Source organism: Silurus aristotelis (genome assembly GCF_946808225.1).
Source record: "Silurus aristotelis genome assembly, chromosome: 13".
NCBI lineage: Eukaryota > Metazoa > Chordata > Actinopteri > Siluriformes > Siluridae > Silurus > Silurus aristotelis.
The window spans coordinates 13,535,590-13,553,111 of record NC_139586.1 but is presented as its reverse complement, the minus strand read 5'-3'; the positions used below and the strand labels follow the sequence as shown (position 1 = coordinate 13,553,111).

At 41.2% G+C, this 17,522-nt stretch overlaps 1 protein-coding gene across 5 annotated transcripts in view; it reads right to left on the bottom strand.

Moving 5' to 3' along the window:
* Window positions 1-17,522, bottom strand: part of zfhx3b (zinc finger homeobox 3b) — a 153,191-nt gene that overhangs the window by 6,854 nt on the left and 128,815 nt on the right. For all 5 annotated transcript variants that reach the window (XM_083558343.1, XM_083558344.1, XM_083558347.1 and 2 more), the window contains 4 exons: window positions 10,756-10,895; window positions 9,586-9,786; window positions 5,627-5,750; window positions 28-5,499 (listed from right to left, as the gene is read on the bottom strand). In XM_083558343.1, the coding sequence (XP_083414469.1) occupies window positions 28-5,499; window positions 5,627-5,750; window positions 9,586-9,786; window positions 10,756-10,895 (5,937 nt within the window). The remainder of the gene's footprint in view (window positions 1-27; window positions 5,500-5,626; window positions 5,751-9,585; window positions 9,787-10,755; window positions 10,896-17,522) is intronic.

The following is a 17,522-nucleotide window of genomic DNA, read 5'->3' as shown; positions in this document are numbered from 1 at the left end:
ACATTTTGAAGGCTACTAATGACATACCTGAGTTGGTTGAGTTAAAACCTGGAAGGGAAGGGCTCCCAACCCCTGGCAGAAGAACCGGGGGTATTCCTTGCAGATTTGGATAGGCTGACTGCAAATTAAGGGCTTGCAAGGCTGGACTGTCAAACATCCCTGGCTGCTGCATGGCTTGCTGTTGTGCCAGACCAAGAACTTCATTGGCTTTCTTGATGCGATCCATCTCTTGCTGGGCCATTAGCTGACGAACAGTGGCTGGGTCAAAGTACTCTTTCTCTTTGTCAAGCTGGCTTCCAATAGTCTCCTTTACCTTGGATATGTGTTGCTGGGAAAAGATGTGGTCCCGCACTGAGAGACGTGCACTGTATTTTACACCACACAATGTGCACTCTGTCTTAGGCCCCTCATAAGAAGTCTGGTTGATTCCAAAGTGCTTAGCCATACTAAGCTTAGCTTTCTTTTCTTTAGCACGAGCATTCTGGAACCAGACCTGTACAACTCTTTTTGGGAGTCCAATATCATTGCCGAGTACCTCACACTCCAACATTGTAGGAGTCCTATAATCACTAAAGCAGGACTTTAGGACTTTCAGCTGGAGGTTAGTCATCTGAGTTCGAAAGCGCTTTTGGCCTGGCCTGTCTCCACTGTCAATACTTCTACTTCCGGATGCACCAGGGCTTGGTGAGCAGGGATCAGCCAGACTAGATGTTTCACTATAATCCACCATGTTTTCATTTTCAAAGTCTTTTGCATAATAACTTGTCGCTGGGCTCACTAGTCCTGAAGACATCTGATCATCATTCTCAAGAGATGGGACTGATCCTCCAGCCTTGGACAAGAAATCTCCACTGTTGTGGCTGTGCTTCATATCAGTATTGTCATTGTCTGCATTTGCCTCATCACCAGTAGTGGTGTCAGTAATTGCAGTGTTCACAGAAGAACAATCATCATTATCAAGCTTGCTCTGATCAAAACTAATGTTTACTGATGACATGGTTGGGCTTTCAAACTCCTCCATTCCCTCAACCTTAATTGATGTTGGACTTAGGAGTGCCCTGGGAGACAAGTCCATAGTTTTACTCACAGGTGACAGAGATGAGCAGTGGCCATCATTATTAGAAGAACCAATATGAGAGAAGTTAGCAATATCCTGAGGATCCATCTTTAAGTGCATACCATCTTGTTCAGATAGCAAACCGGTAAGTGTTATGTTGTAACCAGCACGCTTTGCTTCATGCCAGTGACGTGAACGAATGTGGGCTTCGAGGGCAGTTTTAGCTTTAAAGAGGGCACGACAGAAGGGGCAGCGGCGATGGGCTTGAGCTGGCCCGACAGCCCGAAACTGTCCTTTTCTTTCTCTTGCCCTAGTGTTTTGGAACCATACTTGCACCACCCGTTTCTTGAGCCCCACCTCATGAGCAATATGGTCAAGCATCTTTCGGGTGGGGTTAGAGTCTAGTAAATACTTCTGGTAGAGGATCTCAAGCTGCTCTGGTGTAATAGTGGTTCGTAGGCGTTTGTCTCTTTGTGGTTCTTCGCCACTGTTAGTACTATCGTTTTCCCCAGGACTAGTGCCAGCTTTTTCTTCCAGCTTTCTCTTTAAAGAGTTCATGGTGGATGTAGGTGTTGATGGAGAGGTGGCCGAGCTGCTTGGTATTTGTGGCAATGCTCCTGCTAGGAGCTGGCTAGCTAGCAAAGGATTGCTGGGGTCAAACAACATGAAAGGCATGTCCATTGGGCGGTCCAAGAACTGTGGATGAATAAATTGGTTTTGAACGCTCAGGAAGTGAAGCTGCTGGTGTTCTTGCCAGTGCTCAAATGAAGGAAACGCAAGTTTACACTGCTCACACTGGTAGGGAATCATTTGCTGGGCCAGCTGCTGCTGTGAGGCTAAATGGGAATTAAGAGCCATGAGAGAACTTTGGGAGGGGGTTTGGCTGGTATGGGAAGCAGAGGCTGATGCAGCACTATGTTGTTGCTGTTGAGAGAGAGAAGGTGAAGAAAGCTTTGCATTCTTTGGGGTAAGTTGAACATTCTCCTCTCGTGGTGCTTTTTGCTGTGGAATATCTGGTGGCTGACTGCTTTCCTGTTTCAAAGACTGTTCTCTAGGACCCAGAGATGGTTCTGCAGAGTTTTTGGGTTTCTCATCAAAAGTGTTTGATGTGCTTGTGGATATAGAGTCTACCTTCTCAGATGATGTTATATGAGAAAATGAAGTGGATGAAGGTGGAAGAGGGCAGAGGCTTGAGGATGATGACATTGGTGTGTGCCCTGATGACCCAGACAATGAAAAGTATTCATGTGAGAGATCAACAGAGTCTTCATTTTGACTGTCATATTGCCCTTCCTCATCCTCATCTTTGTAGCAAAGCTTCTTTTGATGTTTAATGAGATCAAATATCCGCTGGAAGACCAGACTGCACTTCTTGCACTGATAGTTCAAGTTAGTAGTGCGAATGTATCGGTCATTGGAAAGCTCACGCCGCTCGCCATCTTTTACTCCATCTCCCTGGTTCTCATAATTTTTCCGAGCTTTTTGCCTGGCATTCTGAAACCAAACAACAATGACCCTAGTTGGTAGGCTCAAAAGATTGGACAGTTGCTCAAATTCATCATCTTTAGGGTATGCATTAGCATCGAAGAAATCCTGTAGTACTCTAAGCTGGTAGTCTGTGAATCGTGTTCTTGAGGACCTTTTACTGCCATAGGACTCTGGTCTTTGGGGTTCAGGGGAAGGTGGCTTAGAGTCAATTTTGACATCCTCCAGAGTAGTGATAGGGGGATTGTTGAAATTATAAGGTGAGTCTTTGTTGCGCTGTCGTTCTTTGAAGAGTGTGTTCCGAAACCAGTGCTTAATGACTTTTTGTGGAAGTCCTGACTTGTCTGCCATTTCTTTTATTTGTTCCTCATTAGGTGAATTGTTTATGTCAAAATACTGCCTTAGAACCCTTAGCTGGTCATCTGTAATACGGGTGCGAGGCCTCTTATTCTGCTGCTGCAACATAGCAGGTGTAAGCTGCTGCTGGTATAGTTGTGCAAGGTCACTGGCTAAACCAGGTTCAACAGCTTGTAACTGTGCAGGAATTTGAGAAGGTAATGACTGGAGTGACATTGGCTGCATCATGAGTGGAGAGAAAAGAGGAAGATCCATAGGCATTGAAATCTGAGGTAGTGGACCTTGAGGCTGTGGAGTTGAAGCAGTTGGTGGAGTGATTGCGGGGGCAGAAACAGGTATATTTGGTGTCGGTACTCTCTGTGGAGGAGGTGGAGGTGGCGGGGGAGGAGGAGGTGGTGGTGGCGGAGGAGCAGTCTCAGGTGTTTGTGGTCTTAGTGGGTACAGCTTGTCATACTGTTCTCTGTACTCCTTAGCAAACCTTTCTAGTGATCTAAATGGAAAGAAGGCCTGATGGATATGCTCCTGGTGACTTTTTAGTATTAATATGTTGGAAAAGAGCTTTCCACAGGCTTCACATTCCAATTTCTTCAGTCCCTCAACAGGGTCCACAACTCTAGTGATACCACCTGTGGCAGTTGATCCAGACACAGATCCTGTGGGCTTTCTCTGAGCTTTCTGTTTATTTTCATTGTACTGAATCACCAATTCAAATCCAAAATTCTCCAATAGCACTTTGGTGGCATTACCACGAGCATCTGATGCAATCCTTGGTGGAAGGCATCCATTGTCCTGATTCAAATTAGCAATAGTCTGTGGTATATCTTTCTTTTCTTTGGACTTTAAATTCTCTGGGATATCCTTTGGATTATGATCTTCTGATTTATCATTAATTTCTTTATCCTTTGGCAGATCTCTGTCCTTCTCACTATGAGGAACAAGCGACTTTGGTTTTTTTTCTACAGGGTGTGAGAGAGATGCACTCTGCTGAAGTAATGCCATTTGGCTTGATGCCTGGGAGTGGGAGTGGGCTTGGTGCTGTTGCTGAAGGTGATGATGCATCAGTTGCTGTTGTAGGCAGCTCTGTTGGGCCTGGTTCTTCTGCTCCTCCAACAAAGAAGCAGCAGAGCCACTTAGGTTCATTGAAGAACTGCTTAAACCCATTTCTGGATTCAGCTGGAATTCTGCCCCAGGGATATAGAAAGGAAACAGAAGCTGTTGCTGCTGAAGGGGCAAAAGTGCATCTGCTGTCATTGGGAAGTGCTGGAGAAGTGGGTTGAACAGCTGGGACTGAATAAGGGCAGCTTGCTGTTGGAGCTCCTGCTGAAGTTGGGCCTGGGCTTGCGCTTGAGCTTGTGCCAACTGTTGCTGCTGTTGGAGTTGCTGGTGACCTCTTGAGGACAGCATGTCTGCAAATTTCTTTTTTTTCACCTCATGGGACTCAGAAGAAGGAGGATGAGAAGTCGAGTTAGACATGGACTCAAGGTTCTGGGACTGACTAAGCTGGTTTCCTCCTAGAATGCTCTGTGCTGTCTGAACCCCTGCTGGAGAGCAGCTGTTGTTGTTTGAGCTGGTTGTTGAGTTAGATGATGGGATAGGGCTGGGAGTAGGAGTGCTATTTGAAGTGCCTCCACTTAAACCGCCACTGCTGACCGAACTGGAGCCTCCACCTGCGGCTTCAAGTTTGGCCGCCCTGGCTTTAGTCTGGTGCAGGACAGAGCGCATATGAATCTCCAGTGTAGAGCTTTGACTGTATGCAACATTGCAAGTGCTGCATTTGAAGGGCTTATTATCAGGACTGCTGGTTGGTTCTGGTTGACCTGTAGTGGATTCCTGCAGAGCCCGTTTGACCTTATGCAAGTGCGAGACAGAGTTATAATGTACCAGTAAAATATTCTTCTGGGTAAAAGACTCTTTGCAGACTGTACATTTAAAAGGACGAGAAGGGTCTAAGAACTTCTCCATGGTGAAATTGGGACCTTTCCTAAACGGCAGTGCTCGCTTGGGCTCAGATCCAGAATCCTCTTGTAATGATCCAGAATCACTGCCAGTTGGACTCTGTTTCTCGTCTGGATCACTGTCCTCTCCTTCTTTTTCATCTTCAATGAGTCCTCCATGGTCCTCTCCAAGTGAAGGGTCACCGATAACCATAAGGTCTCCATTCATTAGCAAGCCACCATAGAGTTGCTGAAGATCAGCTTCACTCAGCTCAAGGTGACTGGACTCCAGGTGTTTTTTCAAGGCCTGTAGTGTCCTGAAACTCCGCTGACAAAGACAACACATGGTGGCTGCTCTGATGACATGGTATTGGGAATGCAACTGCAATTTCTCAATTGTCTTGAATGCCAAACTGCACTGGTTGCAACGGTACTTGTAAACATGGCGATCAGAAACAGGGAGTTGTGGCCTTTTGTTATGGACCTCATTGAAGTGCACCTGGAGAGCATTGGACGATTTAAATACTTGATTACAGCCCTTTTTCCAGCAAAGGAAACCAGTAGTTTCATCTCTTGCAGGATGTTGATCTTCAAGAGGTGATTTGCGAGATTCGATTATGTCTGAGACCAGTGAAATTCCTTTATCAGCTTCAACATCTGTAGCATCTGCAATCGGATACAATAATAAATTTTAGTGATATAAAAGTAGGACTTTTTTGTGTATGCAAATAATTGTATTCTATTTTCATAGGTTTTCACAGCTGGTATTTAAAATGTTAACAATTGTACACACCTGTTTGTTTCTTTGTATCTTCAGAAGTTGAGTTAGACAAGGATTGGGGTGTGTTTTGAGAATCTTTCTCTGGTCCAGGGACTGGTATAAACATGCTTGCTGGCAAAACCTCTGATGTTGCCACCTGAAAAATAAAACACATAGTGTACCATGTTAATTCAAATTCTTCTCAACAGCCACTGATAAGGAATGCAGGATACCGTAAATAATTGTTTGCTCAGTTTTTAATAACTTATAAAATAAGTCTATGTGAATTGAGTTTGTATAATTACTTCTACAATCATTCGTGTAAAAAAACGTTTTTGTCAATGAAAGGTTTTCCTCCACACAAGCAATCAAGTTATTAATGTTTTTTTATTTTAATTCTAAGAATTTGCACTTTGATCACTGATGATGTTTGTCAAACTCTGGAAAAGTTCTGCTGTAGCCAATTAGTGTGATGGGGCCAAGAAGTCTACCCTGGCCAGCTGAAAAGCTTATTAGGTGCCTAATTAAATAATTCCTTCTCCTCATAAAAGTGTATCACATTTCAGTGAAAAGCTCAGAGCACAAAGCACAAAGAAATTCCCTGGGTTTTTTTTCTGAACAGCTTCCATTCTTTTGTTGCATCTCGATGCCTCTTCTTTCCTCTCATATCCCCTTTTATTCCTTTCTCCCTCATCCAGAAAGGGGAAAAAAGATAACAATTCATAAAAATCACTCATTAACCAGCTCCTATTTAACAACAATCAGTGAATGAGATTGGAAAAAGGGCTTGGAGATGGAGCACTGTCTGCTTCACCTTCCTTCAATTAACAGAACAATCAGCCTCTCTACCTGGGCTGCATTTCAATTCCTCATTCCTTCCCATCTACCCCTCCTGCTCACCTCTCTTCCATGTCTAATTCCTACTTTCATTCTATGTTTATGTCCTTGTGTGCCAATCGTCTTCTCTTTTTTTCATCAAACCACCTACACCTCACACCCTTTAGTATCAGTGTGACTACATAAATGTTTAGATAAGAAAATCTATTTTGTATCATTAGAGTATATTTAACATGTATCCAGAATATTCTTTCATTTTATTTTGTGTTTTTTTCCACTAATCAGTACATATTCATAGACAGGTTTTATGGTGCACACAGTAGACTGAGTGCTCCCAGTTCTGAAATATAAAATCTACCATGTACAATCATCATCGAGCCCCTGACTGCATGAAGGACACTGTCTTCAAGCAGCTACTTTAAATGGAACTGTTAAGACAGCTCCATCCATTAAAATCTGATTACTCTATGCAGATTCATGCTGGAAAATAAATGTGATTTTTATTTCTTTTTTTCCACAACCACATGCTCCTCCAAACTGAAAGGCGTAATCTAATGTGGCCAGTATGGAGTTTTGCAAAGCAAAACACGGCACTGATTTACATTACAAAGTGAACTGTTTCTAGACAAGTGCTTCATTAAGCCACGAGAGCCCAGCACAGCCAGTATCCCAAGGTCATTTTTTAATTTGGACTGTCTAATTCGCAAAAACACTGTTCCAAATGGCTATCATCTGAGCCAGACTGAGATTTAATGAAGCACAATTATTTTCATTATCCCTATCTAAGACAGACAGAAAATGATACACAGACAGAGAGGGAGGGAGGGATTTACAGAGAAAGAGAGAGAGGAGAGAGAGAGAGAGAGAGAGAGAGAGAGAGAGAGAGAGAGAGAGAGAGAGAGATGAGCAGACAAATAAAGAGAGAGCCTGCTCGCATTTTTATGCACTGTCTACAAGAAATGAGTCACCTATTTCCGAATTCATTAAGAGTGCCTGTCTGACATGAGGGGATAGAGTAGCTTTACTTTCCTTCTACTTGTAAAAAAAAAAAGGGAAAAAAGAAAAAAGGTGCTGCTTTTAATGTGTATTGTATTGCTCCAGTGTGTTTTTACAATGTGCCACTAGTGTAGGGAGACCGATGCATTATCATCTCTATAAAAGAAAAAATATTGCTACCTGGCCCTAATAATGTGTTCATCATTTGCTTCCTGGCTGCTGAGCAGAGACGGCATAACGCCGTTCAGAGGCACCCTTGCTCTGAGTGATCGACGAGTGAGCAATTCCCCTCCACAGACAAATATAAACATAATTATTTCTCCACTTCAAATATGGAAAAATAGAGCTGTAGCATCCTCCATCAACTCTGCAATAATGCTCCATGGTAGAGTCGATGGGATGCGGTAGGTGATGAAGGTAAGTTGCTTAAAGAAGAAATGTATTACAAAGTGGGTCTGTCTGTCTGTCTGTCTGCCTGTCTGCCTGTCTGTCTGTCTGTCTATCTATCTATCTATCTATCTATCTATCTATCTATCTATCTATCTATCTATCTATCTATCTATCTATCTATCTATCTATCTATGAAATCCTTTATAAAATAGAAATCTTATAAGCATAATGTTAAATACACTGTGCATGCCATGTGCACAAAATACATAAAATTGTGTTGTATGATTTCTAATTAACCTATTCATACAGGGTGCATAAGATTTGATCCCATTACGGTTTGTCGATCAAATTTTTCACTTTCTTTCTTGGAAAAAATACAATCTTCAAATTATTTATTTATTTGTCAAATTGCATGCTGCATGTTGTGAAGCATTGAATGTATGCATAATACTATATCCTATATGTTTCTAAAGAGAAGAGTGTGCTGGTGGGTTAAAAAGGGGAAAATAATTAAATAAAATTATTTCCCCATATAAATGATCTGCTTGTTCGGAATAGCTCTAGAGTAATTTGCAAAATGAAAGGACTGAGAAGGCAGAGATTTTCTCTGACGCTGTATCGACTGATAAAAACAATGGCCATGTCGGTACAAGTGTTTGGGCAGAGGATCATCCGACCAATCGCAAAACCTTTCACCCTATCAAATCTGAATTGTAATGAGTCAACAAGATTCCTGCAGGCCGTAATGAACACTTTCATGTCATCAGTGAGAAGGAAGAAGAAGAGATACTGTTTGTTAAGACATGTATGGTTAAGAGGTTGTGAGTCCCCTCATGCCGTTGCCACAGTGGGCTTTTTTGCATTAAACGCACTGTTTTTCTTACAAAAACAGGTAGACAAAAGCATAGAAGGAGGAGGTCAGGTGCTCTGCTTTTCCTATTCATACCAGCCTATAGAGGATTCTTAGTTTTCTAATAAAAAAATAGAAAGTCCCCACAAAAGCCTAATACCATGACATTTACCCTAGTATAGTGAATCTAGGATACTTATGTACAATTAAAGAGATTTATTTACGTGTTTGGGCCAGAAGGTCAAAAGTAAGTAGTGAAGTCATAAAAAGACAAGTCTTTTACAATATAGTGCTGCACAACAAGAAGCAACTAGTTTCTGCTTTACTCGGAGGAACAAAAACTGTTGTTAAAAGTGTAAGGTTCAGAAAGTAGGTTGAGTTTATACCTAGTCTGAATAAAAAAAATTAAAAAAATTCTAATTATTATTATTTTTTGTTTAAATGCAACACGTCCTATTTTCACTTTGCTTTCCTACATTACCCATGGTTCTATTTAACTATTTGCTGGTGTGGTTTAGAAAAGGGAGATATAGCCCTCGTTTCATCTCTAGACAGAAATGCAGTTGAAGTTCTTGGGTCTGGCCAGCTGTCTCCACTTCCTCATCCATACACTTTGCTTAATCAGATCAGCTTTCCAAGCTCCAGCATTCATTTTACGTCAATGCAACTGTGCTCGTCATCACTTCTTCAGTCTCCACAACTGCGATATATAGCTGATACATTAATGCAAATTAAAGAGTCAAGTGAGAAAGAGCTTAGTATAGAAATATGCTTAGAATAGAAAGCAGATTTCAGGCTACAATCTGAAATCCAATTCAAATACAAGCCTAGACAAAGTGAGCAAGGTGTTTTTGTTGTAATGCATGACACACACAGAGAACCAAGCAAAACCTCTCTGTAGGAAACTGAGAACACTCACAGTGGCTATGAGCTTGTCGACGCAGTCCGGTGCCACACTGTGGAGGTGCGTGAGGTGGAACTGCAGGTGGACCTTGTTGTTCAGCGTGTCCTGGCACAGCGGGCATCGCAGCATGGGCTGCACTGAGTGCTGGGTCATCACGTGCATCCTCAGCCGGTTCAGATCTGTGTTGGTGAACTTACAGTAGGGGCACTGGTACATCTGAGAGAAAAAGAGAAAGAGAGAGAGCGAGAGAGAGAAGAAGAGAGAGAGAGAGAGCGAGAGAGAGAGAGAGAGAGAGAGAGAGAGAGAGAGAGAGAGAGAGAGAGAGAGAGAGAGAGAGCAAGAGAGAATTATTATCCTTTCAAACAGTGTGTGTCCGTGTAAGACCCACACTGTAGTGTGGCAGAGGTCTGGCAAACACTTCAAAGGCCTCTCATCTGTCGAATATCATATTGATTTTCCACCTTTTGCACAATTAGCGATGCAAGAGCAGCAAAAACGGGAGAAAAGTAATCTTCAGGACAAGCATGCATAATGCAGAAAGGGCAGTCTAATTCAGGGATTGCGTACACCTGCATTCTGGCATACTTTCGAGTTGTTATTTGCTTTGTCATATAATTAAAGCTTAAAAAAAATATTCTGTATAATCTGGATATAAATATGTAAAAACGTATATCTAAAAACCCCTTTCGTTTTGAAGGGTCATGTGTGCTTCAAAAACAGCAGCAAAATATTTCATTTGATGTTTAATGTAGATGTTAACAAAATGACTAAGCGCAAAAAAAACCCCAGGATCAGATCATGGTACTGTGTACAATATCTCTGCATGCAAAGACTTCTCGCATAGTTACGTATCTTTTACATATACACATAGTCATAGCAAAAACCTTATAGACATGTTATGGCCAGGCGACTTGTTCATGAAAATAATTAGGTATATTCAAATTCATAACAATCTCAGTGTATTTAAATAAAACAATGTTTGGCATTGTTAGTGATAAGCATTTGCATACACGCCTTTTCATGTGAACGAAGACCACATTTCAATCGAATATAATTTCTACACACATCCTCCGATACTGAAGCAATGTTACTTTGGTAATTTGACCCAGATGTTTTTGGTCCTAATGTCAACAGATATCTCCTAAAAATGCAATTCTAATTATTTAATGTTTTCTTGACTCTCACCTGCTCTCCAGTGCTCTTCTCAGACGTCCGGGGACGCTTGGAAGAGACGGAGCTCTCTGAAGCCCCGGACACTGATGGAGGTCGTTTGGAGGGAACCGGCGACTCCGTCTGATCTCTCTCTGACAGGCTGGATCCTGCAGCTTCACACAAACAAAGACGGAAAAAAAAAAAAAAGCATGGTCAATTTCGAAAAGAGAACCTTGAACCGTATAAATTAATAAGTACATAAAGAGGATGTTATTATGATAATTCATGTGCACATATCAATATGGATCCATGTTTATGGTCATGACATGGATTTTCCATCTGAGTAGATTTGGAGTTAAGGTTTGCTGCTGTAATCATAAAGCCTGCCCTTTGCTCATCCCAGAACTCTTATTCTCATATCTGCAACACACTCACTGTTTGTCTTTACTCTTTTACTCCTGTACACTGGTGAGGCCTTTGCATTAGTAGCCCTCTGTACAGATATAATCTAATTTGAAAGAGCTAGCATGATGTAACCAGGTATAACCTTACCATTGGCCTCCACATTCTAGCTCTGACTGATATGAAAGCAATCTTCACTGAAGAAAGTTGAAAGCTCAGGACTAGGCAGCTCATCTCTTGCTCGTCTTAAAGAGAATCCCACATTGTGCTAGCCACAAACCGTCACCGAAGTCTCTAATGTGCTCTGCTAGCTGGCAGAACATTAAAATCGGCTAATCCTTTTAATGCAACCTGCGCAGCCATTAACCGCCTCCTCTTCTCTGTCTCCGCAGAGCGAGGCCGAATAACAAGAGGCTCAATGCTGCACTAACGGCTAACACAGTCTAGGAGGTAGAGGGATGAGAGAATAGGAGGGGCACAACACAGAGAGCACGGATGAGCTGAGTAAAAATACTCGAGTTAAGCCGGGCGCTTGTAAAGATGCTAAATCCAACAAGAGCTTGAAAAGGCACCACATGCACGAGCCTCCTTTGGAACGAATCCGGGGTAAAACGTAAAACTCTAGCATACTCTTAAAGAGGCCATAAAGAGTTAAATTTGGTGTGATTTGTCCGGGGCAAATTGAGAGCGGGAGAAACAGAGTTTGTAAGCATGTGGGTGTGTGTGTGTGTGAGAGAGTGAATGAGGGGTGGACGGTGGGTCAGGTTAAACCCAGCTGACCATGCTCCTTCTGCAGACATTAAAATGTCAGGTCCAATCAAGGCCAAGGGCAGCTGAGTGCTGGGATCAGTAAAGACCCGTTGCTTTGGAGCGAGTAGCTTCTGTGCACTATCCAATGTGCCCTTATTAGCGTCTAGTCACTGCGAATCCCATTAGACACAACCACCAATATAAAAAAAGGAAATGTTAAACAAAAGAACCTCCCATTCACCGCCATTAACCTCTGGTCTCTTCTATAGTACTGTCCCTGCCTCTGCATCATCTACTCGAGTCAGGTACACCGGCGCAATGTTTCCCTGCCTCTATACTTGTTCCATGTGCATCTTTACATGCTCCTCTTTCCCTATAAAGCATGCATTATTATTCCTGCTTTGTTGGAACTCCCAGAGCTGTGCAAGAAAACGTCAAAACAAGTAGTATAGCCTTGACAGCAATAAGTTCAACCTAGGGCAAAAAAAGCTGAAATATATAAAGGTGGGAAAAAAAAACTAACCGCAAAATCAGGCTATTTTAATAAAGACATAGTGCTTCAAATGAACATAGCTTTCTTATTTGTTAGTTTGTTTATTACCATTGTATAGCAATTCATTGTGCTTTCAATTACAGGTTAACAACAGAAATACCACAGCACGTTAACGTATTAACATGTTTGAAGATCATTTTTAGTTACTTTTGACCATGAGCACACCTTTGACTTGCGAACATTAGTTATTTTTTTCCCTCTTGACCACATGAAAATACACATGAAGAAATCTGAACCTAGACACTAAGCTAAGTTAGTTGGTTAGCTGATGGTAGTTTTGGTTGGAAAGAGCCTACTTCTGGTTACTGTGTGCCAATGTTTTCAAATGAGTTATTAGCAGCTGTACTATAAATAGGATGACACTACACCACCAGGTGATGAGGAGTGCTGTACTGAACCATATAAAGCCCTGTTAGAACTCCATGAAGCTGATCAATCACCAAAAAAGAAAAAAGAACAAAGAATGTACTTCTGCTTCCAAACCAAACCAAACCAAACCAAACCAAACCACCGTGACTAACGTCCGACTACTGTGTCATGTTTTTGGTTTTACAGAGAGACACACACAAAATTAAACACTGATGTGATATGGAGCAAAACTGGAACAAAAAATGGCAGCAGTAAAGAGAAGATTGTTGGTTGGTATGCTGTGTGAGTGTGTGTGTGAGTGTCACGGTTGGTTTGGCAAGAGAACACGGCTGTGCAGGTCAGATCCATTAACCAAGAAAGACCATGACCAGAACATAAGCTTTTAACAGAAGGGTCTCTGTCTCTCTTGCCCTCCCACAGGAGTGAAGGTGTTTGTGTGGGTGATGTTCCAAGCTCTTTGTGTGGGCAAGAGATATTTATCCATCTTCATTTCGCCCTAAATATATAGTGTAAAAAAACAACATGGAATGAGCTTGCTTATAGTATTAGTAATATTTGTTTTGCGCAATCAGGATATTGCTATTTTATTACTGGAGCAAATCGCTGCCAGGATGTTCAGATCTCCACCTCATTTTTTCTTAAATATCATTCTCCGCTTATAACGAAAACCACTCAGAAACAACAACACGAGCAACTCCAGCAACAACGCAGGGACTTTCCTCTGCCGGCACAAAAGCCAAGTGTAAAAACGAAAGTCTCATGAGTCAATTAAGTGATTATTAATTCATGGGCCTTTCCGTAAACTGACTGCTGCTGAGTCCCGTAAGTGAATTGGACTTTGGCACCTTCTCTCACCTCCTGGAGATGGACTGCATTTCTCAGCCAGGAGGTACTGAGTGGGGTTCTTGGTTCACAGGAGCAAATAAAAAAGCATACTGTGCTGTCATCGAGTGTGAGACTGTTATGAAGGACAGACCAACACTAAATTCAAGTTTCCTTGAGTATTAAAAAAGGCAAAAAAAAGGCTTTGTGGTTTCATGGTAACATGACAAGCTGCATTTTCTTTTAGAAGGTCAGAAGAGTCTGTTTATAGCTTCTATAATGTAAGCATTAACATTTATCCTCATAAGAGCACCTATTAAAAAGCATGTTACTCCTTAATAAATATCAAAATATTAATAGTTTACAAATCTAATTGCTCTGGTATAAGAGGTAATTGCTCTGGTATAAGAGGTAATTGCTCTAGTATAAGAGGAATGATCACTTCAGTAACTCTGAATTGCCACAACAACATGCCCTTGATCATTTTTTTATATAACATGTGAGCGTGTGTTATATTTGGTAGAGATTATTGTTCATATAAACTCACAGGGAATAATGGCAGATTGTGGACACCGCATGACAGGAGCAGGAAAAGCAGGACATATCCCCTTCTGTTTCACCTATTTCAGCCCCATTTTGATATAAAGCTCTGTTTTCATTGCACCACCCAGTAATCACCCTTCAAACCTTACCTTCATTTCTAAACTCTTGCGGAAAAAGTCCAGTTCTCGATCCCTTGATAATTTAAACCGTAATTGGCAAAAGGTGGGTTTAACTCCCTCAGCTCCCCAATGTTGCCAGTCATTCACTTGTAATATCCACAGGACCAAAAAAATAAAATAAAATAAATGAATAAAAGATCTCACCCCACCTCTGCTCTGTCCCCTAACCCCACCTCCTCTCCTTCTTTTCATGTCTCATCATTTTAATCTAGGGGCCGCTCGGGTGCCCTGAGCGACAGAGGGCTGTATTCCATTTCACCTCATATTTCTCAGGTAATTACTCTGCATCAATTAATTTCAAATAAAGAAAATTACAAACCAAGGCCTCATTGCGAACGCAACTTCATACTGAGCCTCATCATATTAAGCGTGCTATCCGTGGTGTAAAAAAACTGCTAAATGAAAGGACCACCTCCAAAGCGCTCGGTGAAAGAAGCGGTCGTGTAGGCCTACGGGCAAAGGCTGCTACAAAGCCAAATTTAAAAACCGGGGAATTAAAAAGCAGATATTAATTATCAAGCATGTTATTAATCTTCTCATGTCTGAGGATGCACACACACACACACACACACACAGTCTACTCTATCCACCATTTGTAAAAAATTTGTGCTCACATATTCATCTTTTCCTGTTCCTGACTGTACTGTTTGTTAATTCTACATGGAAAAACCTATTTAAGTGACCTCATCTTTTTTTCCCCCTTTTAACCAACACACTAATTTGATAGAACTTTACCCTATTTATAATAATTTAACGGAATAATATGCTTTCAGACTATCAAACAGCACCCTAAACCCACCTCTTTACCTGTCATGCTAATTCAATCCAATTATGGCACAGAAATCTAACACCATCACTAATCATTTTTGATCAATTTCCATTCGCTTATTATTATTTATTATTTTGTGAGTACGATACAAAAATCACACACACACACACACACACACACACACACACACACACACACACACACACACACACACACACACACACACACATATATATATATATATACGTTTTATATATGATCTATATATTTTTTTTTTGCTAGATTCTTTCAAACACAAATCGTCCTTCAATGCTGACAAGTTCCTTTTTTATATTAGCAATTTAAAAAGCCATATTAATATAGCCAAGTGACTACTCTGACAGCAGGTACATTTATGACGAATATAACTCACCACTACATGATGTCCCACGTCCACGCAATAGCTCCTATAAAAAAACCTAGTGATGGACATCAGAGCTATGAAATGCATTTGGTAAAGAAAAACGAAGGCTGCAGTAAGGAGCTTGTGCATCAAGGGGGAGCTGCTGTACACCAGTGTAATCAAGGAAATAGTCAGTGTCTTGGTTTTCATCCTTCTTCTGCTCTGTATACCCCTTTTTTCTCTTTTACACACACATTTACACACACACACACACACACACACACACACACACACACACACACACACACACACACACACACACACACACACGCTCCCTTGTGTATCCATTCTCCTGGATTCATACATGTGAGTAAATATATAAAAGAAAAGAGATGGAACCAATTTGGCTGGCTGCTGTGTTCGGTGTCACAATCCGGATGACCTGCTCTGCAAAATTATTTTTCCTCCCTCGCTCTGGCTCCAGTAATTTAAAAGTCAGGGACGATGCGATGAAACGAGATTGGGGAGGGGAAAGGGGGGGTTTGCAAGGAATTATTCATAAACCTCAATTGCTCGGGACCTCCATTCCTCCTCCCTCTCTCTTTCTCTACCTCCCTCCCGCCTTCCCCACTCCTCCTCCCCTTATAGAAAATGCACCTCAGTCGCAGGCCTCCCTGTACATTTATGTTAAACACGTCAAATCATATTGTGGCAGCTCCTGCAAGCCCTTAAGTATATTAACAATCACACTCGTCTTTTTTTTTACACCCTACCTCATTGCTTCTGTTCGCCTGCTCTACCCTCTCCCTCTTTCTCCTTTGGCATGTCTGTATTGTTAGCTTTGATAAAAATAAAAAAAAAAGAAGAAAAAAAGGAAAGGTCCCTATCATAGCACTATCCATCCATTTGACTAATTCTGCCTCTGCTAGGTGAGAACAATGTCTGAGGCCTTTTATAAATATTTTATAATGGCTGCTGCGGTACTTATTTGGAAGGATTGAATCGTTATCTCAAAGAAGAAGATCTGATTCTTTTATTATTATAAAAATTGTATTATTATATATATATATTTTTTTACAACTACACAAACCTGCTTTTGGAAGTTATTTGTCTGCACAGCAATTTTCACTTCACTAGAAAATATCTGTAACCTGTAACCATCTAATGCATACTGTATAAAACACAACATGGTGCTGTTATAAGAAAATAACCAATGGCGTGAAGAAATGTAGTCACCTTTAGTGCAGTTATAGTTACTGCTTTAACAACACAATTTGACAATAATTACAATTTTTACATTCTAAACAACAACAGACCCGTTGTTCTAGTTTATTGTTGCATATTCGATGCATGTAGCATGTCCGAGAAGCCATTTTTTTCCTCAACATGTCATAGTAGATATAAACAGTCGTTCCTTTCCAGCATCTGTTTTTGATTAAAAAAAAAAAAAAAAAGAAAAGAAAAGAGAAGCTTGTCATGCCACTGAAACCGCAAAGCATAAACAGCTCGGTCCTGAAGACTGTCAGAAAATTGAAAGTTACAGCTTTACCGCTTAAGCATTGACGCTGGAGACAGCTTCTGTAAATGTTCAATAAACGTAAAAACAAAACATCGCACGAGAAGAAACTACACCATAATCACTGATTGTACATTTTTAGCTACAATCCAAGTCGCTGCTTTAAAAAAATTTATTAATCAACACCTTGTGGACAATCAGAATCCAGAAGTGGTATAAATACAGTGGATTACATCAGTGGAGTGCATCACATTTTTAATCCCTGTTCCAAAAAACCTCCTCAAGAGCAGTGTTTTTATGTCTCACCTTTAACACTGAATAATTACAAACTCTTTCTTTTTCTCTCCGGCTGTCAGTGTGTTTAAAAAGCGTCAGTGTGTTTGATGACAAACAAACGCAGTCTTTTAGCAGATGACATGCTTAACACACGTGAGCAGGCTTCTCTTGTGTCTTTCTAAATGCGCTTAATGAATTGTGAGCAGCACTGTCAGTTTTTGGGGAGGGTGGGGGGAAAA